Source organism: Vigna umbellata, chromosome 7 (genome assembly GCF_029865625.1).
Source record: "Vigna umbellata cultivar VRB3 chromosome 7, Vumbellata_1.0, whole genome shotgun sequence".
NCBI lineage: Eukaryota > Viridiplantae > Streptophyta > Magnoliopsida > Fabales > Fabaceae > Vigna > Vigna umbellata.
The window spans coordinates 21,922,612-21,947,373 of record NC_142171.1 but is presented as its reverse complement, the minus strand read 5'-3'; the positions used below and the strand labels follow the sequence as shown (position 1 = coordinate 21,947,373).

Genomic DNA, 24,762 nt, shown 5'->3' with positions numbered 1-24,762 from the left:
AGACAGAGAGGTGACACTGGAGAAAAACTGATAAACTCTGACAAAAAAAAATTGTGTCAGTCTCCCGTTAGCACGTCAACACATTTTTAACGGTGTTAGTTTTTGAGGACTAAAACCAAAGTTTCGAAAAGAACGAGGACCAAATTGTACCTTACTTTGAAAGAGGGACGAAAACCAGAAACGGCCAATAATTTAGGGACTATAAACATATTTAACCCGAAAATGTATTAATTTCGCCCCTTTAAAAAAAATGTAAAATACCTTTCAGAACAAACATCAAATAATGGGTTAGAATCTCCTCTCTTCCCAACAACTCTTTCTCTCATTGCAACTCTTTCTCATGAGCTAAAGGTGATGAATTTGGTAATGGTAGTTATGGAGACGAATATCTATCTACTGCGAATCTTTCCAAATCAATACATAAGAAAACAATAGTATGGATAATATTACTGGTGACATGAAAATTTCATTATTAATATTTGTAATATTAAACAAAAGAGGTTACTGTTCACTTGTCTTATATATAGATATAAATATGGAATATGTTTTGAAATATTAAAAGAACACTACTATACATATTTTATTAAAAATTTAAATTTTAAAATTGGTCTCCCTTACTGTTGTTGGTTAGTCCTCTCAATCTTAGTATAATTGAGTGGTTTGTTATTCAAACCTATCCACACAATGAGTTTATTTCAACAAACTTCTCTATAAACACTTTAAGAGAAAGCTAAATTATTTTATGGATAAGCTACAAGATATTGAAATGTAGGAGAATATCAATTTATTTTTTCTATGTAAATTGGATGGAACAATCCTTACTCATACATTCAGTTGATTTCAGAAACAGGTTTCAGTGCTACCTACTGGAAGCACAAGTTTGAGCAACACCGGTTGGATAACAGAAACAAAAAGTTGAAGTAGAAAGGCAAAATTCAGTCAGTGCCTAAAGTGCCTGACATTGGTAAAGAGTAGTGAAACACCATACTTGTTACAACAGTCTATGGCATCCTGGTCCCTGATACTCCCACCTGGTTCTGCTATAACACCAATTCCACTTTCACATGCTTCTTCCACAGCATCTTTCCAAGCTGTTCATAGATTAAGATGCATCCATGTTAACAGAATTATCAAAAAGAAAAAGAAACTTATACTCTAAACTAATTTACTTTCACATAGCAAGGACTCTTCTGTCACTGGGGTGAGTTTTTTTCATTCTTTAACAATTTACCATTGTCTTGTGATGGTTTGATGTTAACTGAAAATCTCATCATAATGATGTTTATGTTTATCCAGCAAAAAAGGTAGCTCAGCTTCTCACAATAGAGGAAAATCCTCCAGCACAAGATTCAGTTGCATGAACATGAAAAGAAAGATACTAAGTAAGAATGTTGGTATTGCATTTATATGAAAATAAGACTTACCAAATGGGAAGAAGGCATCACTGGCCAAGGTTGCTCCTTTAACATCATCTCCGGCTTTCCTCATTGCTATTCTCAAACTCTCCACACGGTTTGGTTGCCCACTTCCCATACCTAGCATACAGTTGTTCTGCAGAAGATTATATAACAAAAGGGATCAGTTTCTTGAACCTATTACATAAGGCAGAGAAAAGTTTCATGGTATGAGAGATAAGAACCTTAGCTATCACGATGGCATTGCTTTTGACATGCTTCACACACAACCATGCAAACTCTGCATCACGAAGTTCATCATCTTGTGGAGCTTTCCCAGAGACCACGTTGAACTTGATGTCTTGTGGGGTTAAGTCATCTGAATCCTGAGCCAACCAACCTCCACCAACCTGTCTGAGTGAAAGCTTTCCCGCTTCATTCTTTTTGGCTTCAAGAATCCTTAGAGTTTTGGACTTTCCACGCAGAATCTCAAGTCCCTTCTCTGTGTAGCTGGGTGCAACTACTATTTCATAAAACATCCTTGTCTCACCATCTGTGGGGCTTCTGAATTCTCGAATTTCTTTAGCAAGTGCCTAAAATATATGAAAAATATTAAAAACATTGCTTATATAACATTTGTTGTAATTTGAGATAATATCTTTAGAATCTCCCTAATTAGAGAAAATAGATATGAAAAATATTAAAAACAAAAACTTATATAACATTTGTTGTAATTTGAGATAATATCTTTAGAATCTTCCAATTAGAGAAAATAGATATATAATCTTTTATTTTATTTTACTTTCCTAGTTTCCCTTTTAGGAGAATTAGATTATTACAAATAGAGAGTATTAGAATGTATTTTTTATGATTCTGAATAATAAAATTAGTCCTATTTTCAACTTGGTATCAGAGCTTGTCTGATCCGCTTCCGCTGTCCTTGCTGTCTGCCGACGGCCGGCCACCATGGCCGCCGCCACCTAAAAGTCTCTTCTTTAACATGTGCTTTTAATGGGCTCCAATTGCCCTGGTCAAGTTCTATCTTACCAAATATAGAGTTTGTTTGCGTATGATTAGAATGGGATTCAAATCCATTCCCTTTCGAACCAGTAGTTGAAACTGGTGCTTTAGATCTGTTGATGCCCTATCAACTTTGCTCCTTTTGGCATTCTTATTGACTCCCAGTTGAATCAAAGAGACCGAAAGTCTCTTCTTCGAAGAACCCATGAAAGGCCACTGCCTTCACTATTTATTCCGATGTGCACCGCTGCTCTCCGCCATCGACCACCATCATCCTCCGTACGCCGCTGGCCACCGTCCGCCACCGGCCACCGTTGCACTTTCGCCGGGTGACCAGCGGATCTGGACCACCTCCTTAAGCGACGACCAACCACGTCGGTTCCGAGGGCTACCTCTCATTCACGCGCCGTCACAAGCACCAAATCTGTGCGATCATCCCCGGCCACCGCCACAGTTTCGATCGGTGACCAACGGATCTGGATCCTCTCTTCAAGCGCGACCTAACCATGGTGGTCGACGTCTCTGTCTCGTCCGCATGCGCCGTCACGCGCCACCGTCCCTGTGTCGGAATCACACTGCACCACTTCCAGTCATGTCGCCGGACCTCCATCTCTCTGTTCTGATCCTCCATAGCATCCATGGCTGCCATCTTCGTTGTCTTCACAGCATCTTTTTCTTCTCTCCGTGAGTTCCGCTTTGTGAGCTACTGTTCGCCTCACGTTTCATGACCAGGGAGAGCTCTTTCGATGCCTAGTTAGCATTCGATGCCACTGCGTCTCCATTGCGAAGGGCTCTCTGCCTCCATCAATGGGTTTCGCCTCACGTCGTGCTGTGTTGTTCTTGCCTTTTCTTCCCTTTCTTGTGCAGCACCTGTGGCCAAGCTTGTCTCCACCATCTGGTTACAGTTTCGTGATTCTCTCTTGCAAGTGTGATGTTCCCGTTGGCCTGTGGCATGAAGGGGAGTCTATTTTTGTAGCTGTGATGTTCTAGTCTATTAGAATTATTGGTTATTGTGTATGAGTTATGTGTGTACGAGTTGTGTTCAAGTGTGTTCCAACTAAGAGTGAGTTGGAAAGGAGTGTGGTTACTTACTTTGTTTTCTATAAATGTAAGTGTAGAGGTGTTTAAGCCCTGAAGAGAACATATTTTTATCTCAAGTTGGTACCTACTCTGGTTTCTGTCCTAAAGTGGTCCACCAGCATTGTCATTGTTGTTTGCATCTGTCTGGTGCCCATTGCTGCCGTCCGCGGTTGTCTTGCCACTGTCTGCAGTTGTCAACTACAGTTTGAAGCTCTTCAACTTGGTTCTCTGCCATCTCGCATCTGTCCTCTGCGATCCGCCGCTGTCCGCCGTCACTGTTCCGTCCAGCGACCACTAGATCTGGTTCGCCTCTTCACGCGACGACCAACCCCACCAGTGCCGGCGTCTGATTCTTTCCCACGCTCCGCCACGCGCCGCTTCTTTGTGCGCTGCGAACAGGCGCGTGCAGCTCACGCGCCGCCCTCTGGTCGCCTGAAAGTCACCGCGACACCTCCATAGTCGTCGCCTGGACCTCCTCTCTCTGCTCTGCCCCTCAAAACCCTACGTCAGTGAGGTCTAGAAGCTCCCCTTGAAGAAAACCCAAAGAAACCCCTAGGGTTTTCTAGTTCCTCTCGATTTTCTGGCTCCTTTTTGGTTCCTCTCCTATTTTTATCAACAATGGCGTTTGGAAGTGTTCTTTCTTTCTCTGGAAGTCCCTCAATTACTTCTGAAAAGCTAAACGGAAAGAATTATCTCTCTTGGTCTGCTGCCGTGGAAATATGGTTTCTCGGTCAAAGACATTATGACCACCTTGAGTAGGATGGAAGCCAAGTACCTTCTGAAAAAGCTGAACAATGGAAACAAGCAGATTTCCAATTGTGTGCCCTATTGTGGCAGTCTGTGGAACCCCGACTTTTGATATCTCTTAGAGCCTTCAAAACATGTCACTCTTTTTGGAAGAAAGCTCAAAGCATTTATGCTAATGATATTCAACGTCTCTATGATACAGCAAACAAGCTTGCATGTCTCAAAATGACAGACCATGATATGGTCTCCTTCATGACTGAAGCCCAAGCAGCTGTGGAAGAGTTGAAAATGTTCTTGGAAGTGGAATCTTCGGAAGACATCAAGAAGAAGCTTGACAAGTATTATATGGTGATGATCCTCCGTGCTTTACACCCTGATTTGAATCATATCAGAGATCAACTTCTGACAAGTCATGAGGTCCCTTCCTTGGAAGCCTTGACCACACGTCTTCTTCATGTTCCAGTGCCTCAATCTCAGGAAGCTCCTAAAACAATGGAACCATTTGTCATGGTTGCTACGCGGGGAAGAGGAGGACGGGGCACTAGAGGAGGAGGACGTGGAGGTAGGGGACGTTCACAGTGCACTTACTGTAAGAGGATGGGTCACACCCAAGAAAACTACTACTCCTTGCATGGTTTTCCTTCAAAAACAGCCAATATCTCTAAGGCTGAAACTCCCACTTCCAACTCCAAGTTCACTGAGGAAGAGTATCTGCGATTAAAGTCTAACAGCTTGACGCAATCATCTCAATCCCCAAGTACATCCACAGCTTGCATTTCTCAATCCATGGAAGGTCAAAATTCATGGGTAATTGACTTGGGTGCTTCTGATCACATCTCTGGTAATACCTCATTGTTCTCAACCCTTTCCCTCCAAGAAAAACCCCATTTCATTACTCTTGCAAATGGCTCTAAAACTTGTTCAAAGGGAGTCGATCAAGTCTCCCTGTCTCCCTCTCTAACTCTGAAATCTGTTCTTTTTGTCCCTAATTGTCCATTCAATTTAATTTCCTTAAGTCAGTTAACCAAAATGTTACATTGTTCAATAACTTTCAATTCAAAATCTTTTGTTATACAGGAGCGTGGCTCAGGGAGACAGATTGGAGAAGAATATGAAGCTGGAGGTTTATACCATTTTGGAACTCGTCCACGGGTCTCCTGTGTTGCAACTCTTCCCCCTAAAGTGTTACATGACCGATTTGGCCACCCTCACTTGTCAAAGTTAAAAAAGATGTGTCCTGAACTTAGTGAGACTTTAGAATGTGAGTCTTGTCAACTAGTAAAACATGTTAGATCTGTCTTTCCTAAAAAGTTTCAATAAATATGTAATTCTAGTTTTTCTATTATTCATTCTGATGTCTGGGGAACTAGTCGCGTCTCTTCTTTTGGTTTTAGGTACTTTGTTACCTTTATTGATGAGTATTCTAGATGTACTTGGGTTTATCTAATGAAAGATCGCTCTGAATTGTTACCCATCTTCACATCCTTTTTGAATGAAATCAAGAACCAAATTGGTCAAGTGATTAAAATCTTAACAAGTGATAATGCTAAAGAGTATTTCTCATCCAATTTTTCTGCAATCCTTAGCTCCCATGGTATTTTGCATCAGTCCACTTGTCCTCATACACCCGAACAAAATGGTATAGTCGAAAGAAACAATAGACACTTAGTTGAAACTGCTCGTACCCTTTTGCTTGGTGCCCATATACCTGTCCATCACTGGGGGATGCCATCTTAACCGCCTGTTTTCTTATTAATAGGATGCCTTCCTCCTCTCTCAATAATAAAGTCCCTTTCTCCATTCTCTCTCCCAATGATCCTTTCTTTCACACCCCTCCTCGGGTTTTTGGTTGTGTATGTTTTGTTCACGACATGTCTCTAGGGCTAGACAAGCTCTCCGCTCATGCAATCAAATGTGTCTTTTTGGGCTATTCTCGACTTCAAAAAGGGTACCGGTGTTACTCTCCTGAAACCAAGAAGTACTACATGTCTGCAATGTTACATTCTTTGAACAGACACTTTTCTTCTCTCCATCTGTTCAAGATGTCCATATCCTCCAACAGGTGCTTCCTCTTCCAGTAGTTGAGTCCAATATCTCTAATGTCACTGTCAATCCAAGTCATGCTCAAGGTCCTCCCGAACCTTCCTCTCCACATATTGATATCTTCCGACACAGTACCCCGATGGGTAGTCCTCTTCTAGAAAATGGTGGATCTCCTCCTTCAGATTCTTCTCCCTCATCGCCTCCTGCCACGCCTCCTGGTGAAGATGATTTTGGTTGGCCCATTGCTCTCAGAAAAGGTACTCGTTCCACTCGAAACCCTCATCCCATTTATAATTTTCTTAGGTATCACAGATTGTCGCCCTCCTTTTATTCCCTTTTATCCTCAGTGTTCTCTGTGGTTATACCCAAAAATGTGAAAGAAGCACTTGATCTTCCTGGATGGCGATAAGCCATGATTGCTAAAATGCAGGCTCTTGACCACAGTAATACTTGGGAGCTTGTGCCACTTCCCCCGGGCAAAAAGGCTGTTGGTTGTCAATGGGTCTTTGCAATTAAAGTTGGCCCTAATGGTGACATTGATCGGCTCAAAGACCGACTAGTTGCAAAAGGGTACACTCAGGTGTATGGCCTTGATTATTGTGACACATTTTCTCCCATGGCCAAGATGACTACCATTCGTCTGTTCTTTGCAATGACAGCAATTCGTCATTGGCCACTTCATCAATTAGATATCAAGAATGCCTTTCTCCATGGTGATCTTGAGGAGGAAGTTTATATGGAGCAACCTCCTGGGTTTGTTGCTCAGTGGGAGTCTGGTATGGTTTGCAAATTGCACCGATCTCTATATGGGCTCAAGCAATCACCATGTGCTTGGTTTGGAAAATTCAGCTCCATTGTTCAGAAATTTGGGCTTAAATTTGTATATGTTGTAAATTGCACCATGTGCTTGGTTTGGAAAATTCAGCACCATGTGCTTGGTTTGCAAATTGCACCATTCTCAATTGTATATGTTGATGATATCGTTATTACAGGGAATGATACTGCTGGAATATCTCAATTGAAGGAGTACTTCTGTAGACATTTCCAAACCAAGGATCTTGGAAGCCTTAAATACTTCTTAGGCATTGAAGTAGCTCAGTCAAAAGATGGAGTTGTAATCTCCCAAAGGAAGTATGCTCTGGATATTTTGCAAGAAACAGGCATGATTGATTGTAGACCGGTTTAGAGTCTCATGGACCCAAATCAAAAATTAACAACAGAAGGTGAGTTATTCTCCGACTTGGAGAGATATAGGAGGCTAGTTGGAAAACTAATCTATCTCACTATTACAAGGCCAGATCTATCTTTTGTTGTTGGGGTGGTTAGTCAGTTCATGCAAGCTCCATGTGTTGGCCATTGGAAAGCTATCATTCGCATTCTAAGGTATCTGAAAAAGGCTCTTGGGCAAGGGTTGTTATATGAAGAAAAAGGAAGCCTTCAGGTATCAGGATATTGTGATGCCGATTGGGCAGGTTCTCCTATTGATAGACGATCTACTACTGGATATTGTGTTTTCCTTGGAGGAAACATTATCTCATGGAAAAGTAAGAAACAAAATGTAGTGGCTCGATTAACAGCGGAAGCTGAATATAGGGTAATGGCGTCACTAACATGTGAACTTATATGGGTGAAACAGTTCCTTCAAGAGCTTAACTTCTGTGACATCCAGAGTATAAAGATGTATTGTGATAACCAAGCTACTCTTCACATTGCATCAAATCCAGTGTTTCACGAGAGGACTAAGCATATAAAAATTGATTGTCATTTTGTTCGGGAAAAGTTATTGTCAAAAGAAATATGTACCAAGTTTGTTGGATCAAATGACCAACTCGCAGTTGTGTTGACTAAGTCATTAAGGGGACCTCGGATCGAGTTTATTTGTTCCAAGCTTGGTACATACAATCTGTATGCTCCAGCTTGAGGGGGAGTGTTAGAATTATTGGTTATTGTGTATGAGTTATGTGTGTATGAGTTGTGTTCAAGTGTGTTCCAACTAAGAGTGAGTTGGAAAGGAGTGTGGTTAGTTACTTTGTTTTCTATAAATGTAAGTGTAGAGGTGTTTAAGCCCTGAAGAGAACATATTTTTATCTCAAGTCAGTCAACAATTCATCAGCCTTGTTGGCGGGTGCTTTAATGTCGTTGTCGCTGCAGTTAGTTGTTGTAACCTCTGCAGTTTGTCACTGTTGCCTCAATAAGCTGTCGCATTTTCTTTGGTCAAGATTAAGAGTGTCTCATGAAGTGCACTAGCCGTCGTTTCCGTTGTTTGCCGTGAGGGGAAATATTTTTCAGCCCCTGCAGAGAACTTTCTTCTTGGGCTAGAGTTTACCCTGTACTTCTTGTGATACAGTGTTAAGTATCACCATTTACGAGTAGTCCAGCAGAGAACTTTGGACCTCTAACCTGTCTTTGGCCTTTTGATGCCATCATAAATCTCAATCTTTGGTGTTTTTGGTTTCTGCCAATGCTTTGTTATAACAGCTCACTAAGAGTTGTTCTTTGAGACCGCCCGCTGAATTGACTCTTTCAAAGTTATGGGATTCAAATTTGTCCCTCGTACAGATCAATTCTCACCCGTTCTTCCACCTTCACATTCTGCGTTCAATCGTGAGGGAAAGAAAAGTTTCAACCGCTGTAAGGTAGTGGAGACCCTGCAGGTTTGTTGCTGTTTCAACCGCTGTAAGGTGGTTAAGTCCCTACAGGATTGTTGTTGTTAGCCGCTGCAAGGAAGTTCAGTTCCTGCAGGTTCGTTGTTGTTAGGGTAGTTAAGTCCCTAAAGGTTCGTTGTTGTTAGGGCAGTTAAGTCCCTAAAGGTTCATTATTGTTAGCCTTTGAAGGCCTCCCATATGTTACTCATGGAAATCAAGTTCTTGAAGCTTTGTTGTTGTTCGCCACTATTGATGGCAATCTAGTCCCTGCAGTTTGTTGCGATTAACCACTACAAGCCTTCATCCATTCTTGTAGTTTGCTGCTGCAAGTCATCATCCATTGTTAATGCAAATCTCTTTTGTCCATTGTTGTCCATTATTCTCCATATGATGCTGAGGAGTCTCTTGGGCTACATGTGTTTGTGTGTGCAATTTGGTTTATTGACATTATCTCTGATTGGGTTTGTCTATTCCAAGTTTGGTTCATACAATCTTGTATGATCCAGCTTGAGGGGGAGTGTTGTAATTTGAGATAATATCTTTAGAATCTTCCTAATTAAAGGAAATAGATATATAATCTTTTATTTTATTTTCCTTTCCTAGTTTTCCTATTTCTCTTTTTAGGAGAATTAGACTATTACAAATAGAGAGTATCAGAATGTATTTTTTATGATTCTGAATAATAAAATCAGTCCTATTTTCAACTACATTGTTTCCTCCTTGTCTTAAAATGAAAAACCAGTGACTGGATCACTTTGTATAGAAAAAATCAGACAAAAATTCAAATAGAATATTTACCTCATCAATTTCCACGTTAAAGGCTACAATTCCACCAAATGCACTCACAGGATCGGCTTTAACAGCTAGTCTGTAGGCTTCAAGAATATCATCACGTGATGCTACTCCACAAGGATTGGTATGCTTCACTACTACACAGGTGGGGTTCTTAAACTCACATACACAGTTCCAAGCTGCATCAGCATCCAAGTAGTTATTATATGACATCTCCTGCATGATAATGTTAAGGTTGTAATGTTAGGGTTATTACATGAAGATTTATAGAAACGGTACAATTTTCAGTTACAAACTCTTAAACTCTTAAATATATGAAATACATTTAGCAGTAAATTTAGATGATGATGATGAAAGAAATTAGTGTGTTGACTCCCACCTTTCCATGGTGTTGGATGGCTGTAGCAATTCCACCAGCATTAACCTCAGAAAGTTTTTTGTCGACATAGAACGCAGCTTTTTGATGGGGATTTTCACCATAACGGAGAGAACTTTTGAGTGAAAGAGGCACTGTTAAGCTAGGAGGAAATTTATCTGTCATCAAATACAGAATAAGTAAATCTATTGAGAACATAAATATTAACAAAAGCACTATAAATATTTAAACTAAACACATATTCAGTATACTCGCATAATATACAGACAGTTCTGTTCATGTTTCAGAATTAAATATATGATTTCAATTTTTTTCACTGATTTCACGAACTTCAAAATTAGAAAATGTATAAAATATATGAAATTTGTACACCAACTAATCTGCTGGCTATACATGAAGCTTTAACATTCTAGGATTATATTAATAGATTATTAATATTTTTCTGTAATGGACGTTTCCATCTCACTGAGGAAATGAAATAACAATAGTTGAGTGTGAATCAATAATCAATTCCTCACAAACTTGAAACAAAAGTACCTCCCACACTCTGCTTCCACAACCACTCAGATACTGCAGAGTCATAGGAAGCAACATGTTGAAAAGCTTTCCATGCAAGTTTTAGCCTGAACTTTTCATCATCGTGGTTTCCTTTAAGAAATTCCAGAAGGCCAGGGTAATCTTCTGTATCAACCACTACTAAAACATCCTTGTGATTCTGCTCAAATAAGAATTTATCACCATATACTCAAAATATTTCAATAGAAAAACTAAAAAATTCAGGTCAAAGACAGTATGCAATGGACAGGGGTTCTTATACTTTCCACATATGTCAGATCAGTGATAGGATATTTTCTGAGCCATTTTAGAAAAGCCTTTTAAGTTTTCATGACAACATAAAGATTTATGAATGATGTCAAGAGGTCAAATTTATTGAGGTTTGGCATATTCAGTCAAAAAACCACCTTTGCAGCAGCTCTAATCATGGCTGGACCACCAATGTCAATATTTTCAATTCCATCCTCAAATTCAATGCCACCAGCTGATGTGACTTTATCGTAAAATGGGTACAAGTTCACCACCACAACATCAAAAGTACCTAAAAGGAGAAACTATAAGCAAAAGAAAATACAACCTCTCAAACTAAATGAGCACAACATAAACTGAACAGAAAACTAGCACCATGCGCTTGTAATAGCTGTTGATAGCAACATAACTTACCAATTCCATGTGTATTAAGTGCTTCAATATGATGTTTTAGGTCCCTTCTAGCCAGGATACCCCCATGTATGTTAGGGTGCAAAGTTTTGACACGACCATCAAGCTGCAAAAAAAGCCACAACATTCTGCTAGTAAGTACACACTGAGAGCAAACCCAGGCACAATGGTAAAAGTTGTAACTTGAGGAATGCTTGGCCATGGGTTTGAATACCGAATTTATAACATATCCATTCTGCTGAGGGTGCCAACATTTATAAGATTACCATAGCAAGGAGATTAGCCATCAATCTAAACTCTAAAAAGTTTGCAACTATGACACTCCAAATTTCCATATTGGAAATGTTGGTTTAAGTAAACAAAAAATGAGGAGTCACGATGCTAATACAGACTAAAACTTTTGGACCCATGTACAGGTGTGGCTACCAACATTCAATAGAAACCATTAAAGTTACAATAAAAGAAACACCATAACAGCTAGTTCCGCAGGAAAATATCAGCAGAAAACTAAAGCCTTATAACCCAATAAAAACATTAAAAACAGCTTGACTAACCAATTAGAAAACACTTATAGTAGAGACAAAAATAAGGTAAATTGCTTAAGCTTATGATTACAAGTTAAAATCAAGTTAAAGTGCTTCTATAACAGTTAAAGTGCAAAATTCTTTCCTAACATATAGGAGAAACTTAATTCATTTGATATCCTTATTGTCTTTTGTAAAAGTTCTAATAAAAATGTTTATCCAAACAGGGCCTAGTCACAATAATTCATAGACGTATCATCAGAAGTTTCAGCACTAGAATTGTTCATGAGAGTTTAGAGAAGAAAACTCAAGTAGCAACGCGCACACACCATTTCAGGGAACTGAGTAAGCTGTTCTACTTTAGTAACAGCTACTCCAGCCTTCTCCAAAGCAGAAGCTGTTCCTCCAGTTGAAACAATAGTGTATCTACAATTTAATAGAGGAACTGTCAATAATTCACTATAGCAACTGAAGCTTCTCAAGATTCCACAAACCACATATAAAAAAAAAGCGCCAATAAATAGTATAAAACAATAAAATAAATAGTATAAAACAATAGTATTCTAACATACTAGAAAATAAACTCATTAATTGTAATAATTTATTTACCCTAATTCCTGGAGCCCATTGCCAACAAATGCAAGATCCTTCTTATCTGACAATGATATCAAGGCTTGCTTGGTCCCTGTTTCACAGAAAAACATTGTATGTCAGAAACAGTTATCTTTACATTTTAAAGTATAGAAAACATCACCAAAGGGTAAAATATGGGTATGTTTTGACACTTACAGATTAAAGTAAACATGTATGTCTAAACTGAAATCACAAATAATAAATACAAATTCACTCTATAATTAAAACTAAACTGGTTTGGATGGAACAGAGGGAAGGAAAGTTATTCAAAACATTTTTATGGGGCAAATCACCAAACCTTAAATTAGGAGGACTTATTGAATGCAAACATACAAGATACAACTGCTGCGGATGTGCTTAATATAGTAAAACAATGAATTTTTTAAGTTAGTTGATTTGACATCTCAACCGTGAGAAGTTTTCTGTGTCTGCCCTACTAAAATCCCTCTTATGCTCATGAAGTGCAACAAATGAGCTTCGGTGGAGATTTTGACAATGGTGGCCTTCTAAACCATGCTTGTAGCAGCTCTGACAATTGATATACTTAGATGGAGTCCAGTAATAATATGTTACCTATTCAATTATGCAGAAACGATATTCTAAATCAGACAGGATTGTCTCAAAAGCACTTATCATTTATGCAATCGTGTCTTGCACTCAAACTTAAAAGTGATGCTTAGTAGTCAAAAGGCTCAGACATTTGAAGATAGCTCTGTAAATGCTAATTTGAAGACACAAACAAAAGTTGCAAAACAAATAGTTTCTAATGCATTACCAACCAACTCATAACACTGGATATGAACAACGAGAAAATAGAGTTTAGCTGCATATCAGTCATAATTGACAGTTACCAAATAATCATCAGCCACAGAATCAATTATTCTCTATACTACTACGGGAAATAATGAATAGCTTAGTGCGATAGAAAAGGGACCAGAAAAACTAGTAAGTCCAAAATCTCTGAAAAACTCAGTGCGGATTAATCACAAAAGGTCATGCAATAAAAAATAAAAAAACGGCATTAAGAGAGAAATATAACCACCCTTTGAGATCAGAAAACAAAGACACGAATGCAATCCACTCCATTTGAAGCCACAGATGTGGTATTGTGTAAATCACCCCCGTTAGATAAAAAAAAAATATTCATTTTGGCTATCCTTAAAGGGGTGAAAAATAAACAAACAAAACCCCTAAATAAAACAATTGAAAACACGAAAGAAAAGAGGTAGTGGAATTGAAAAGTACCAGGGACAGAGGAAGAAGAAGCAAATTTAGAGGCTGCTATGGTATCAGTCTCCGCCATGGCTTTGATGGGAACACCCCTGAAATGCAGTGAAGATGACCGCACCTGAACATACCCATTTGAAAACCAATACCATTTAGCAACAAAAAAAAAATCAGATAAAAAAAAGGAGAAAAAGAAGAATACCAAAGTTTTGGATAGGAGATGGGAAGAGAAGTTATGGGGGGTTGTGAGGGAATAAGGAGAGTGAAGAGTTCCAGAGAGAATGCGAGAGGGGATGGTGGCTGCGGTGGTAGCGGCGGCGGCGGTGGCTGCGGCGGAGGAAGCACCCAACACAAACATCCTCTGAGTGTGTTAAAGAGTGACACAACCAATGAGTTATGTTAACAAAGTTTTTGACTTAGGTTTGATAGATTCTCTTATTCTTGTCCTTTTCATCAAATAGGTTGTGTTACTTTGTTGTGTTCAATGGGCACGTCTTATATGAAACTCAACTCTTGGGAAAACCCAAAATCCAATCACAATTTTTAGCACAAAATTGTGGAAAGTTTACATCAAACATTTTGTTTGGAGAGTGAAATAAAATACCGTGATTAATGAAATAATTAAATTTATTGTAACATAATAATGTGATAAATGGATGGCATGTCTTTTATTTATAATAATAATAATAATAATAATATTATTATTATGTAAAAGGATGATAATACTAATACGAGGATTAAGGATTTAGTTACTTCTATTCAACAACTTGTTACTTCCATCAATGATGAGGATGATATGGGTCAAAGGTTAAGAAGTTATTTGATGATAGTAATTTGGTACTTGCAATAAATGATAAGTTTGCTATCTAAGTGTGGATTTTGGATTCTGGTTGTATTTACATGTGTTCCCAAACCAAAGTTCGTTTGAGATATATCAGAAGAGGGCTTGCGATACTTGTCTAATTGAAGTTCAGTTTTATTGTCTGACTTTAACACTTTTTTTCATCCTTCATATATATTTTTACCAAACTATCAAGGAGTTCAGTTTTAGAGATTAATGTACCACACGAGAAAAATAATAAATAAATTAAATTAAATTAAATTTTAGTGTAATTACATTTTGATGAATAAATATATATTTTTGTAGTTTTTCATGTTACTTTATTATATAATTACTATAATTGTTATAAAAGTCATCATATATGATGATTTATTAATTAGAAGAATTTCAATAATTTAATTAGAAAAGGAAATTATTAGATATGACTAGGAATTCTAAAAGCTATTTTTGAATATTGTTTTTATTTAAAAATTAAAAGATATCTTAATATATTATTATATGTAATTGGATATTATTGTTAGATAATAATAATAATAATAATAATAATAATAATAATAATAATAATAATAATAATAATAATAATAATAATAATGATGATATTATGATACAATATATTATTTATGGACTCATAAGAATAAATTAGAACAAAGATAATTTTATTTGATTATATTCTAAAAATAATGGATTTTTATAAAGATTAAGAAAATAAATCGAATAGAGATAGGTATGTCTCTTATTTATATTATGTTAACATAGAAACCTTAGCCATCAAGAAACAGAGACATAAACTTTAAGGGTGATAGTGAGGGTTTGATTGAGTGAAGATTTGTGAGAGCTCCAAGGTGTTATTGAAGTGCATTGGTTATTCTAGAAAAAAGTTTTAGCGGGAAACCAAGGTAAGGGGAGCTTAAATTCGTGATTTTTTTTCTTGCTTTCTTTTCTTGCCTTGTTTGTATGTGTACATGATTAATTGAGTACAATTGATGTTTGTTTTGGCAAATACATGTTATTGACTTTGTGATGCAAATACGAAACTATGTTATTTCCTTGTACTGTGGCCGGTCATGTATGAGCTTTTCGTATTACGCTATGTTAAGGATGTTGGAGTCTCGTGTAGAGACAAAGATTCGAGTGTCACTTCCTTTAGCGCGAGAAGGTGGATGTCTCACCCAAAAGGCTTCATCTTGTACTGAGTATAATGCACCGATGCGCATAGTGTTTTTACTCGTTAGTCCTTGAGAAGTCGGGGAGATAGGTCTGAAGTTACGATAGAAGACGACTTGAATCGCCCTGTTTTATGAAACAGTAGAGGGAAACGACATTGATTTATGAATGGTTTGGTTGTGATGTTAATGTTGTGATGAAATATAATTATATTATTATGTATTTAAAATGATTGTTGTATATTGTATCTTATGATATTTCTGGTTGCTCACTCTTGCATGTTGTGGTTTCCACTTGCAAGATCGTTTTATATGGAAGCAGATGATTATGCAGTTAGTTCAGATGTTGTATAGCACGACAAGTGGATTGAGAGTTGGGAAATTTATGATTTTTTGAATAAACTATTTTATATAAAGTTTTATTTTATAATTAAATCAGAATTTTGGTTTATTTTTCTTGAATTTGAAAAACTTATTGAATTTGAATTTCTCCAAAAGTATTATGATTTTAAAAATTTAAATTTTCATTTGTAATCGCAGCATTCCAAAATTGGAGTGTTATATTTTGATATCAAAACTAGATTTTTAAAAATCTTTGGAGACCTGTCTAGTTTTTATAATGTCTTTTGTATGATTTAATTTGTTTGTTGTGATGTAAGGAAAGTTACTGTTTGTTTTGTATAATTCTAAAGGTTTGTTGTGGTGTTTGTACGGAGTGGCTTGTTTCATAAATATGCAGTAGTGTTTTGTTTCCTCTCCATACTTTAATCGTCCCTTGATTTTCTTTCATCATTGTCGCCAATTATATTTCTTTTACTGTGATAATTGATATTTGATCGTATGTGTTTTTATTTTTATTTTGAATATTTGGAATGTGGATTGTTTTAGGGATCTGATGCATTTCTAGAAAACGTAAGATTAATATAATTGTATTTGTATATAGAATAGGTCATTGGGAATTTATTAACACTGAATAAGTTTTTGTTGGCCTATTTCTCACAAACCCTATATTTGGATTAATAGTTTTGTCACGTGAATCACACCCATAAAGAATTGCAAATACCCATGAAGATTAATTAATGGACTAAATACTTCTCACATTACCAATCTAATCTTGTTGTTCGGTGACATGCAAGCCTGAATTGTGTGTGTATATATATATATATATATATATATATATATATATATATATATATATATATATATATATATATATATATATATATATATATATATATATATATATATATATATATATATATATATTATAATATAATGTTATGGATATAAAAGCTAAAGATATTATTATATATTTGTTTTAAAATATTCTGGAAAATTGTTTTGAGCAATTATATTTAATGGTTAAAAATATGTTTTGGTGTCTTGAATTATGGAAAATATAGTGCAATTTGACATGTAAATTGGAATGGTTTGATGTTTGAAACTTGTTTTTATTTTTCTAGTATGGTATTGGCTTGGAAAAAAAATTTAGTATTATTATCATGGATATTGTTTTGGTAAAAATTAGATAATGTATAAAAGTTTTAATATACAATGCAATTTTTGAGAATGGAAATTTTTTAAGTTCGAGAGAAGGTAAGACTCGAGAAAAATAATAAATAAATTAAATTAAGTTTTTGTGTGATTATGTTTTAGTGAATAAGTAAATTGATTGATAGTTTTATTTATTTATTAAATGGTAACTTATCTCTTTTAGTAATAGTTATATACAATTGTATAAATAATATTTTTAAGTCACTTTTGTTTTGTAATTTTATTATATATTAAAATAATTGTTTTATTTAAGAACTTGGAATCATAACTTTAATATGGTTTGGGTTGGTTATAGTAATATTATATATATATATATATATATATATATATATATATATATATATATTATATAATATAAATTCACATTTATATGTAGTAATAATATATAAATAAATAATTGTATTTAAGGTTGTTGTAGTGTTTAAATATTATTCTTAAATAATAAAAGGTTTAATACTATTAATAGTCACAATTTTTATCAAGTTTCTTCAAAATAGTCTTACTGTTTTTAAAATGTTCAATTAGTCCTAAAGATTGTAATTTGTGTTCAATTTAGTCTTTTTTGCAAACACCGTTTAAATCATTAACGGTCAACTGTCCAGCTATACAATACCCAAATGAGATAACATTTAACTGTCCACGTGGACACTTTAAGGCACAATGAGGTGGATTTATTGATTTTGAAAGTGTATTTCTGATATTAGGGTTTTCAAAACCCTAAGTTTCTGATGAACAAATTTTTAATCCCCGAAAACGGAGTTAAAAACTTGTTAACCCTCGGCAAGTGTAACCGAATCGTATCAAGTAATAAAACTGGTAAGACCAAGTATCGTTCTCCCAAAGGACTCACGACCTAGACAGTTATGTGATTCGTTGATTATCTAAGACTTGGAACCAAAATTTTGTAGGTTTAAATGCAAAATACTGAAAAGTAAATATGTATGCATGTATTGATCAATGGGAAAGAAGAAACAAAGTATGCAGTGTATTGATCAGTGGGCCCTACTCCCACTGAGCCCAAATGAACCAAACAGTCAAAACCAAGTATGCAGTGCTACCGCTCAACGGTAATTACCGCTGAGCGACACTTGCGTTACTTACTCTCCTTCTTCCTAGCTCGCCCTAGATGTCCCATAATCATGCTTCTCACTCACTCCCTGTATTTAAGTTCTCTCATCACTCAAACATTCAATCCCTATCATGCAACTAAAACAGAATCAAAACAAATAAACAAAAATAAAGTCAATCAACTGGGTTGCCTCCCAGGTAGCGCTTGTTTAACGTCACGAGCCTGACCCAAAATCCACCAACACCCATCAGTAGGTGTACCAAACCTAGTATCCTTCAGTAGATACTTAACCACTTAGCATCCATCAATAGATGTTATACCTTGTAAAAAAAAATTATAACTAAAACAAAAATAACAAAAGTTCATAATTACATCACCAAACCAAAAACAAAAGTTCTTAAATCACTGGGTTGCCTCCCAGCAAGCGCTCTTTTAATGTTATTAGGTTGACCCAACAAAGCTCAAGTTTCATCTTCTTTTTCTTCTTCTTTCTACTAAACTTCTTCAGAAATTTGATCAAACCAGGAACCTATTGCAATGTCTCAATCATAGGAACTTTAATCTCCAATTTCTTGAAGATTTCCATAAAGCGCTCAAAGTCCTTCTCTTTCCTATGATACTTCTTTGAATGAGGACGGGGTTTTTCATATGATTCTTTCTTTTTTCCTCTCATCCTCTTTTTCTTTTCTCTCACTTTCTTAAGATTCACACAAATTTTCTTTTCTCTTACTCTCTTTTTTTCTTTTCTTTTTCTACTCGCTTTCTCAATCTTCACAAAAATTTTCTTTCTCTCTTTTCTCTCAACCACCTATCTTTCTTTTTCTACTACATCTTTATCCTTTTCACTCAACTCTTCTTTTTCTTTTCTCTCTATCTTTTTCTCATCTAATGTCTTGTCACTTCCAGTGATAATGGCTTGACATTCCTTCGTAGGGTTAACTTCAGTATTAACCCCAACATCATCCAATTTCTGAATCATGTGACCAATCTGCATCTCCATCCTTTTACATGATGCTTCAATGCTTTTCTGAGTGGAGACGGACACTTGCAAAAATCGTTGAAAGGTGTCATCCAAACTTTCTGATAGAGAGCTTTGTTGTTGCCATTGTTGTTGTGGTTGGTTCTCAAATTGTCCGACAGCTTGCCAAAATTGGCTTTGATCCATGCTTGAGTGAGGTTCCCACCAGTGGTTGAGATTACTTTGGTAGAATTGAGTGCCCATAAAGTTAAATTCTTGTCTAAATTGCATCCTGCAAGCATTAGGCACAAAACCCTAGAAAATATTTGTTAGAACAAAAAGATAGAGAAGATAAACTAATAAGATAAAAAGAACAAATAAAAAGATAGAAATATAAGAATATATAAATAGAGAAGATAGAAATATAGAAGATCCAAAGATAAAATAAAAACAACAAACAAAAAGATAAAAAGATAAAAATAAAATCAAAAGATAAAACAAAAAGATAAAAATTCAAAAATCAAGTCAAAGGTAATAACACAAATAGAATAGTTAAACCACGAGTCCCCAACAACAACTTCAAAAACTTGATGAACAAATTTTTAATCCCCGAAAATGGAGTTAAAAAGTTGTTAACCCTCGGCAAGTGTAACTGAATCGTATCAAGTAATAAACCTAGTAAGACCAAGTATTGTTCTTCCAAAGGACTCACGACCTAGACAGTTATGTGATTAGTTGATTATCTAAGACTTGGAACCAAAATTTTGTAGGTTTAAATGCAAAATACTGAAAAGTAAATATGTATGCATGTATTGATCAATGGGCAAGAAGAAACAAAACACGTGATTTGAATTATATGAATGAATATGTTGTTGAGGTTTATCAATTTCATCCTTATCCACTCTCATGTATTCATGAATTCGTCTTTCTTTTCATTAATGTTAATGCCACTCTCTAAATTACCTTAAACCCGATGTCTCGGTGAAGAAAGCCTAATCATAATCACTAGTTTACAATGTCTTGTCTCCCTAGCAATTAATCATGCATTATAGTGAACAGAAGCTTAAAGGCAACCAACCATCATACTCCTATGTCTAGGTTTATACTACTGTTGGGAGAGATTCCCCAGATCTAAATTTCCCCGTATGTGTCCATATCGATAAAACCAATAATCATGACATCGAATGAGTTAAACAATGCATGCTTTGAGCAAAGAGGAAAAACCCTAACAATTAATGAAAGAAAGCATGTATCTTATAAAAGATCTTGAAGAACAAATGCAATACATGAGAGTTTCAAAAGGATTACATTGACTCCCTAACAACAATAAAAGTTTAGTTCTCCATCGTCATGGAAGAACTAGATGATGGAATAAAAGAATGGGAAAGATAGAAAAACCCATGAAAGAGAAGAGGAGAGTTGTCACCATCTCCAATTCTACCCCCAAGAGGTGAAAAGTGTGTTTCTGCTTCGTTCGAACCAAATATACTAACCCTAGGAAGACTAAAGCCTTATATCGACTTCTAAATATTATAGAAAAGTGCGCCCAAGCCCATAAGAATGTCGCTCAACGGTTTTTACCGCTCAGCGGTAAGTGCGACACTTCAGTTTTGCCCCTCAACTGCTGTTTTTGCCCCTCAGCGCTGATTTCGGCACCTGAAAAGTGGCGCTCAACAGTAATTAGCGCTCAGCGCAACTCGGTGTAACTTTTTTCTGCACTCTGGTTGACTTTTCTGCATTTTGGTTGATTGGTTGACTTTTCTGGTTTCTGATTGACTTTTCTGCATTCCAACCATTCTGTACTTTAACTCTTCTTTCAAATCATTCCAATAACCTACAAAATCAAAGGAATCTAGCACAAAACCATTAAATTCACCTTTAACTCTCTTATTCACAAAACTAAAGCAAAAACATGTGTTAAAGCAAGTTTCTAAGTTAAAAAGGGTTGATTGATTATCGAAATTAAGTATTAAAATAACGGTTTTTCAACCATTATCAGTTTCCTATACCTAGCCTCCTAAATCACATAGATCTGACCATTGAGAAGTCACCACGTCACCATCTTCTTCAACCTTCAGCCCAAACAAAAACTAAAACCTTAATTTCTCTCTAGCCACCTAACCCTAGCGCCGTAACACCTAAACCCTCAGGCCGCCACCGCAATCACCATAGACTTACAAACACAACCCAGAAGACCATCACCAACACACCGCTGCGACCACCTCCACGTGCCATAATCTTCATCGCGCGCCTTCATCATCATCTTCTTCCCAATTCGCGTTGCCACCATAGCGCCGCCGCCAGCACCATGCTGTTGTGCCATCATCCTCTCCTTCCACCATCAACCTTGCGTCAGCCACCGTGAAGCGCACTTCCACCATTATCAACTGCACCGAAAACCTGCATCAAATACAATCCAGAAAACCTACAAAAACCCAAAAACAGCACCACTGCAATTCGCAATGTCTTCACGAGTTTGTCCTTCTCCATTGACGCAGCCTAGCAGTTCGAAACCCGCAACCCAATCGCGCCTAAGAACCACCATATTTGCAAACCTACTTCTCCCTCGTGCTTTCATCAACTTGTAAGGAAACACAACCAAGCCAAAAATTCCCAAATTAGAAACCCAAAGAACCCTAAAATTGCACATCCACCTAATGCAAGACCACCAGCATCCATCACAAGGGCAAGATTGCAACGTCTTCATCTTCTTCTTCATTGAGCCAGCATCGCCACGAGAGATAACAAGAATTGTGACCACTACTAGTGTGCTTCCATAATCTCAACAACGAATGACCCTCCTCGATTAGGACACGTGGCAGCTTCATCCTTAATACCCTTAATTTAATTTTCAAAACAAAAACCCTAATATCTAAAATACACTTTCAAAATCAATAAATCCACCTCACTGTGCCGTAAGGTGTCCACATGGGCAGTTCAATGCCATCTCATGTGGGTTTTGCACAACTGCACAGTTGGTCGTTAACGATTTAAATGGCATTTGCAAAAAAGACTAAATTGAACAAAAATTATAATATTTAGGACTACATTGAACATTTTAAAAATAGTAGGACCATTTCGAACAAAATTGACAAAAAATTGGGACCATCAGTGTTATTAAGCCATAATAAAAACAATATATTTTTAAAATATATGTTAGTTGTGAGTTTCTTCTATATATATAATTATAGTTTTTATATTACTTTATTATATAATTACAATAATTGTTATAAAAGTTAGCATATATGGAATGATAGTTTAATTAGAAGATTTTGAATAATTTAATTAGAAAAGGATAATATTTGATATAGTTAGATATTTTGGAAGATATTTTTGAATATTGTTATATGCAAGACATATTTACAAATTGTTAACACTTCAACAAGTGTACCGAATCGTATCAAGTCATAATAAATGGTAAGACCAAGTATCGTTTCCCTAGAGACTCACGACCTATACATTCATGTGGTTTCTTGATTAATTAAGACTTCTAAACAAAATCATTGTGTTTATATTGCGAAAAATAAATATGAATGCAAGTGTTGATCAATTGACTTGAAAGAGGCAAAGGTGATTGATATAAAATATGGAATGATTATGTTGTTGGGGTTTCCGACTTATCCTATCCACTCTCATGTATTTATGAATTCATCTTCTGCATTAATGTTAATGACACTTTCTAATTTACCTTAAACCCGATGTCTTGGTGAAGAAAGCCTACTCTTAATTACTAGTTCACAATGTCTTGTATCCCTATCAATTAATTATGCATTACATTCGCACAGAAGCTTAAAGGCAACCAACCCTCCTATCCCTATGTCTAGGTAGTATTGCTTTTAGGAGAATTTCCCCAGTTCTAGATTTTCCCATATGTGTCCATATTGACAAAATCAATAATCATGCAATCGAATGAGTTAAACAAAGTATGCATAGAGTGTAGAAGAAAAACCCTAACAATTAATGAAGTAAAACATTTATAATAAGAATCAATTCAATACATGAGAGTTTCAAAGGATTACATCGTTTCCCCAACAACAATGGAGGTTTAGTTCACCATATACATGGTGAAACTAGATGAAAATAATGAAAAGAATGAAAGATAAAACCCTAAAAGTTGAAGATTGGAGCTTCCGCATCCAAAATCTACCTCTAAGGGGGTGAAAGGAGTATGTTTTCGCCTCTTTCTGTCAAAAGATATGAACCCTAGGTCGTCCAAAACCTTAAATAGTTCATAAAAATATCAGCAAAATGGCCCAAGCCCACGTCGTCAGCACTCAGCGCTCTAAAAGGGTGCTCAGCGGTAGCTGCGACACTCAAATGACGCTCAACGATGGCGCCCAAGCGTGAAACAATGCTTTCAAAACAAAACGGGCGCTCAGCGGTGGCGCTCAAGGGTGGCGCTCAAGCGTGAAATAGTGATTTCAGAACCAAGTTGGGGCTTAATCGTGACGCCTAGGCGTGAAACAGTGGTTGCACGTCCAGACTGGCGCTTAGCGGTGGCGCCCAGGCGTGAAACATTGGTTCTTCTATGTGCCACGTTTCCAACCTTTCATGACTCCAACTCCTTGCTACTTCAACTTTTTCATCCAATTCATCTTAATTTCTGTCAAAACAAGGTAAAACAAGCATAAAACTCATTCAACTCTCTTATTCTCACAACTTAATCAAAAGCATGATTTCAAGCTAGTTTTTAAGTCATGAAGGGTGTGTTTTTAATATCAAAATTAAGTATAAAAATAACGATTTTTCAACCGTTATCACAAATTAAAAGATATCTTAAGATATTATTATATGTAATTGAGTATTATTGTTAGATAATAATAATAATAATAATACATATTATTTAGAATAAAGATATTATGATAGAATATATTATTTATGGACTTATAAGAATAAATTAGAACAAAGATAATTTTATTTGATTATATTATGAAAATAATGGATTTTTATAAAAATTAAGAAAATAAATCGAATAGAGATAGGTGTATGCCTCTTATTTATATTATGTTAGCATTGAAAACCTAGCCATTAGGAAAAAGAGACAGAAACTTTGAAGGTGATAGTGAGAGTTTGATTGAGTGGAGATCTGTGAGAGTTCCAGGGTGTTAATGAAGCACATTGGTTATTCTAGAAAAAAGTTTTAACAGGAAACCAAGGTAAGGGGAGTTTACATTCGTGATTTGTTTTCTTGTTGTCTTTTGTTGCCTTGTTTGTATGTGTACACAATTAATTGAGTAAAATTGGTGTTTGTTTTGGTAAATACATGTTATTGAATGTGTATTGATTTTGTGATGCTAATATGAAACTGTTATTTTCTTGTACTATGGTCGTTCATGTGTGAGCTTTTTGTACTGTGCTACGTTAAGGATGTTGGAGTCTCGTATAGAGACAAAGATTCGAGTGTCACTTCTTTTTGCGTGAGAAGGTGGATGTCTCACCCAAAAGGCTTCGACTCGTGCTGAGTATAGTACATCAGTTGTT

At 36.1% G+C, this 24,762-nt stretch overlaps 1 protein-coding gene across 1 annotated transcript; it reads right to left on the bottom strand.

The window, feature by feature from the left end:
* Positions 1–767: 767 nt before the first annotated feature.
* Positions 768–14,136, bottom strand: LOC124834009 (AICARFT/IMPCHase bienzyme family protein). Its single transcript, XM_047308587.2, has 12 exons — positions 13,899–14,136; positions 13,715–13,817; positions 12,446–12,521; positions 12,166–12,262; positions 11,316–11,418; positions 11,060–11,193; positions 10,635–10,812; positions 10,101–10,255; positions 9,728–9,937; positions 1,640–1,987; positions 1,425–1,551; positions 768–1,091 (listed from the first exon to the last, which is right to left on the bottom strand). Exons 1-12 carry the CDS (start codon positions 14,052–14,054, stop codon positions 940–942), a joined length of 1,839 nt encoding a protein of 612 aa, XP_047164543.2. The 5' UTR covers positions 14,055–14,136; the 3' UTR covers positions 768–939.
* Positions 14,137–24,762: the final 10,626 nt, after the last annotated feature.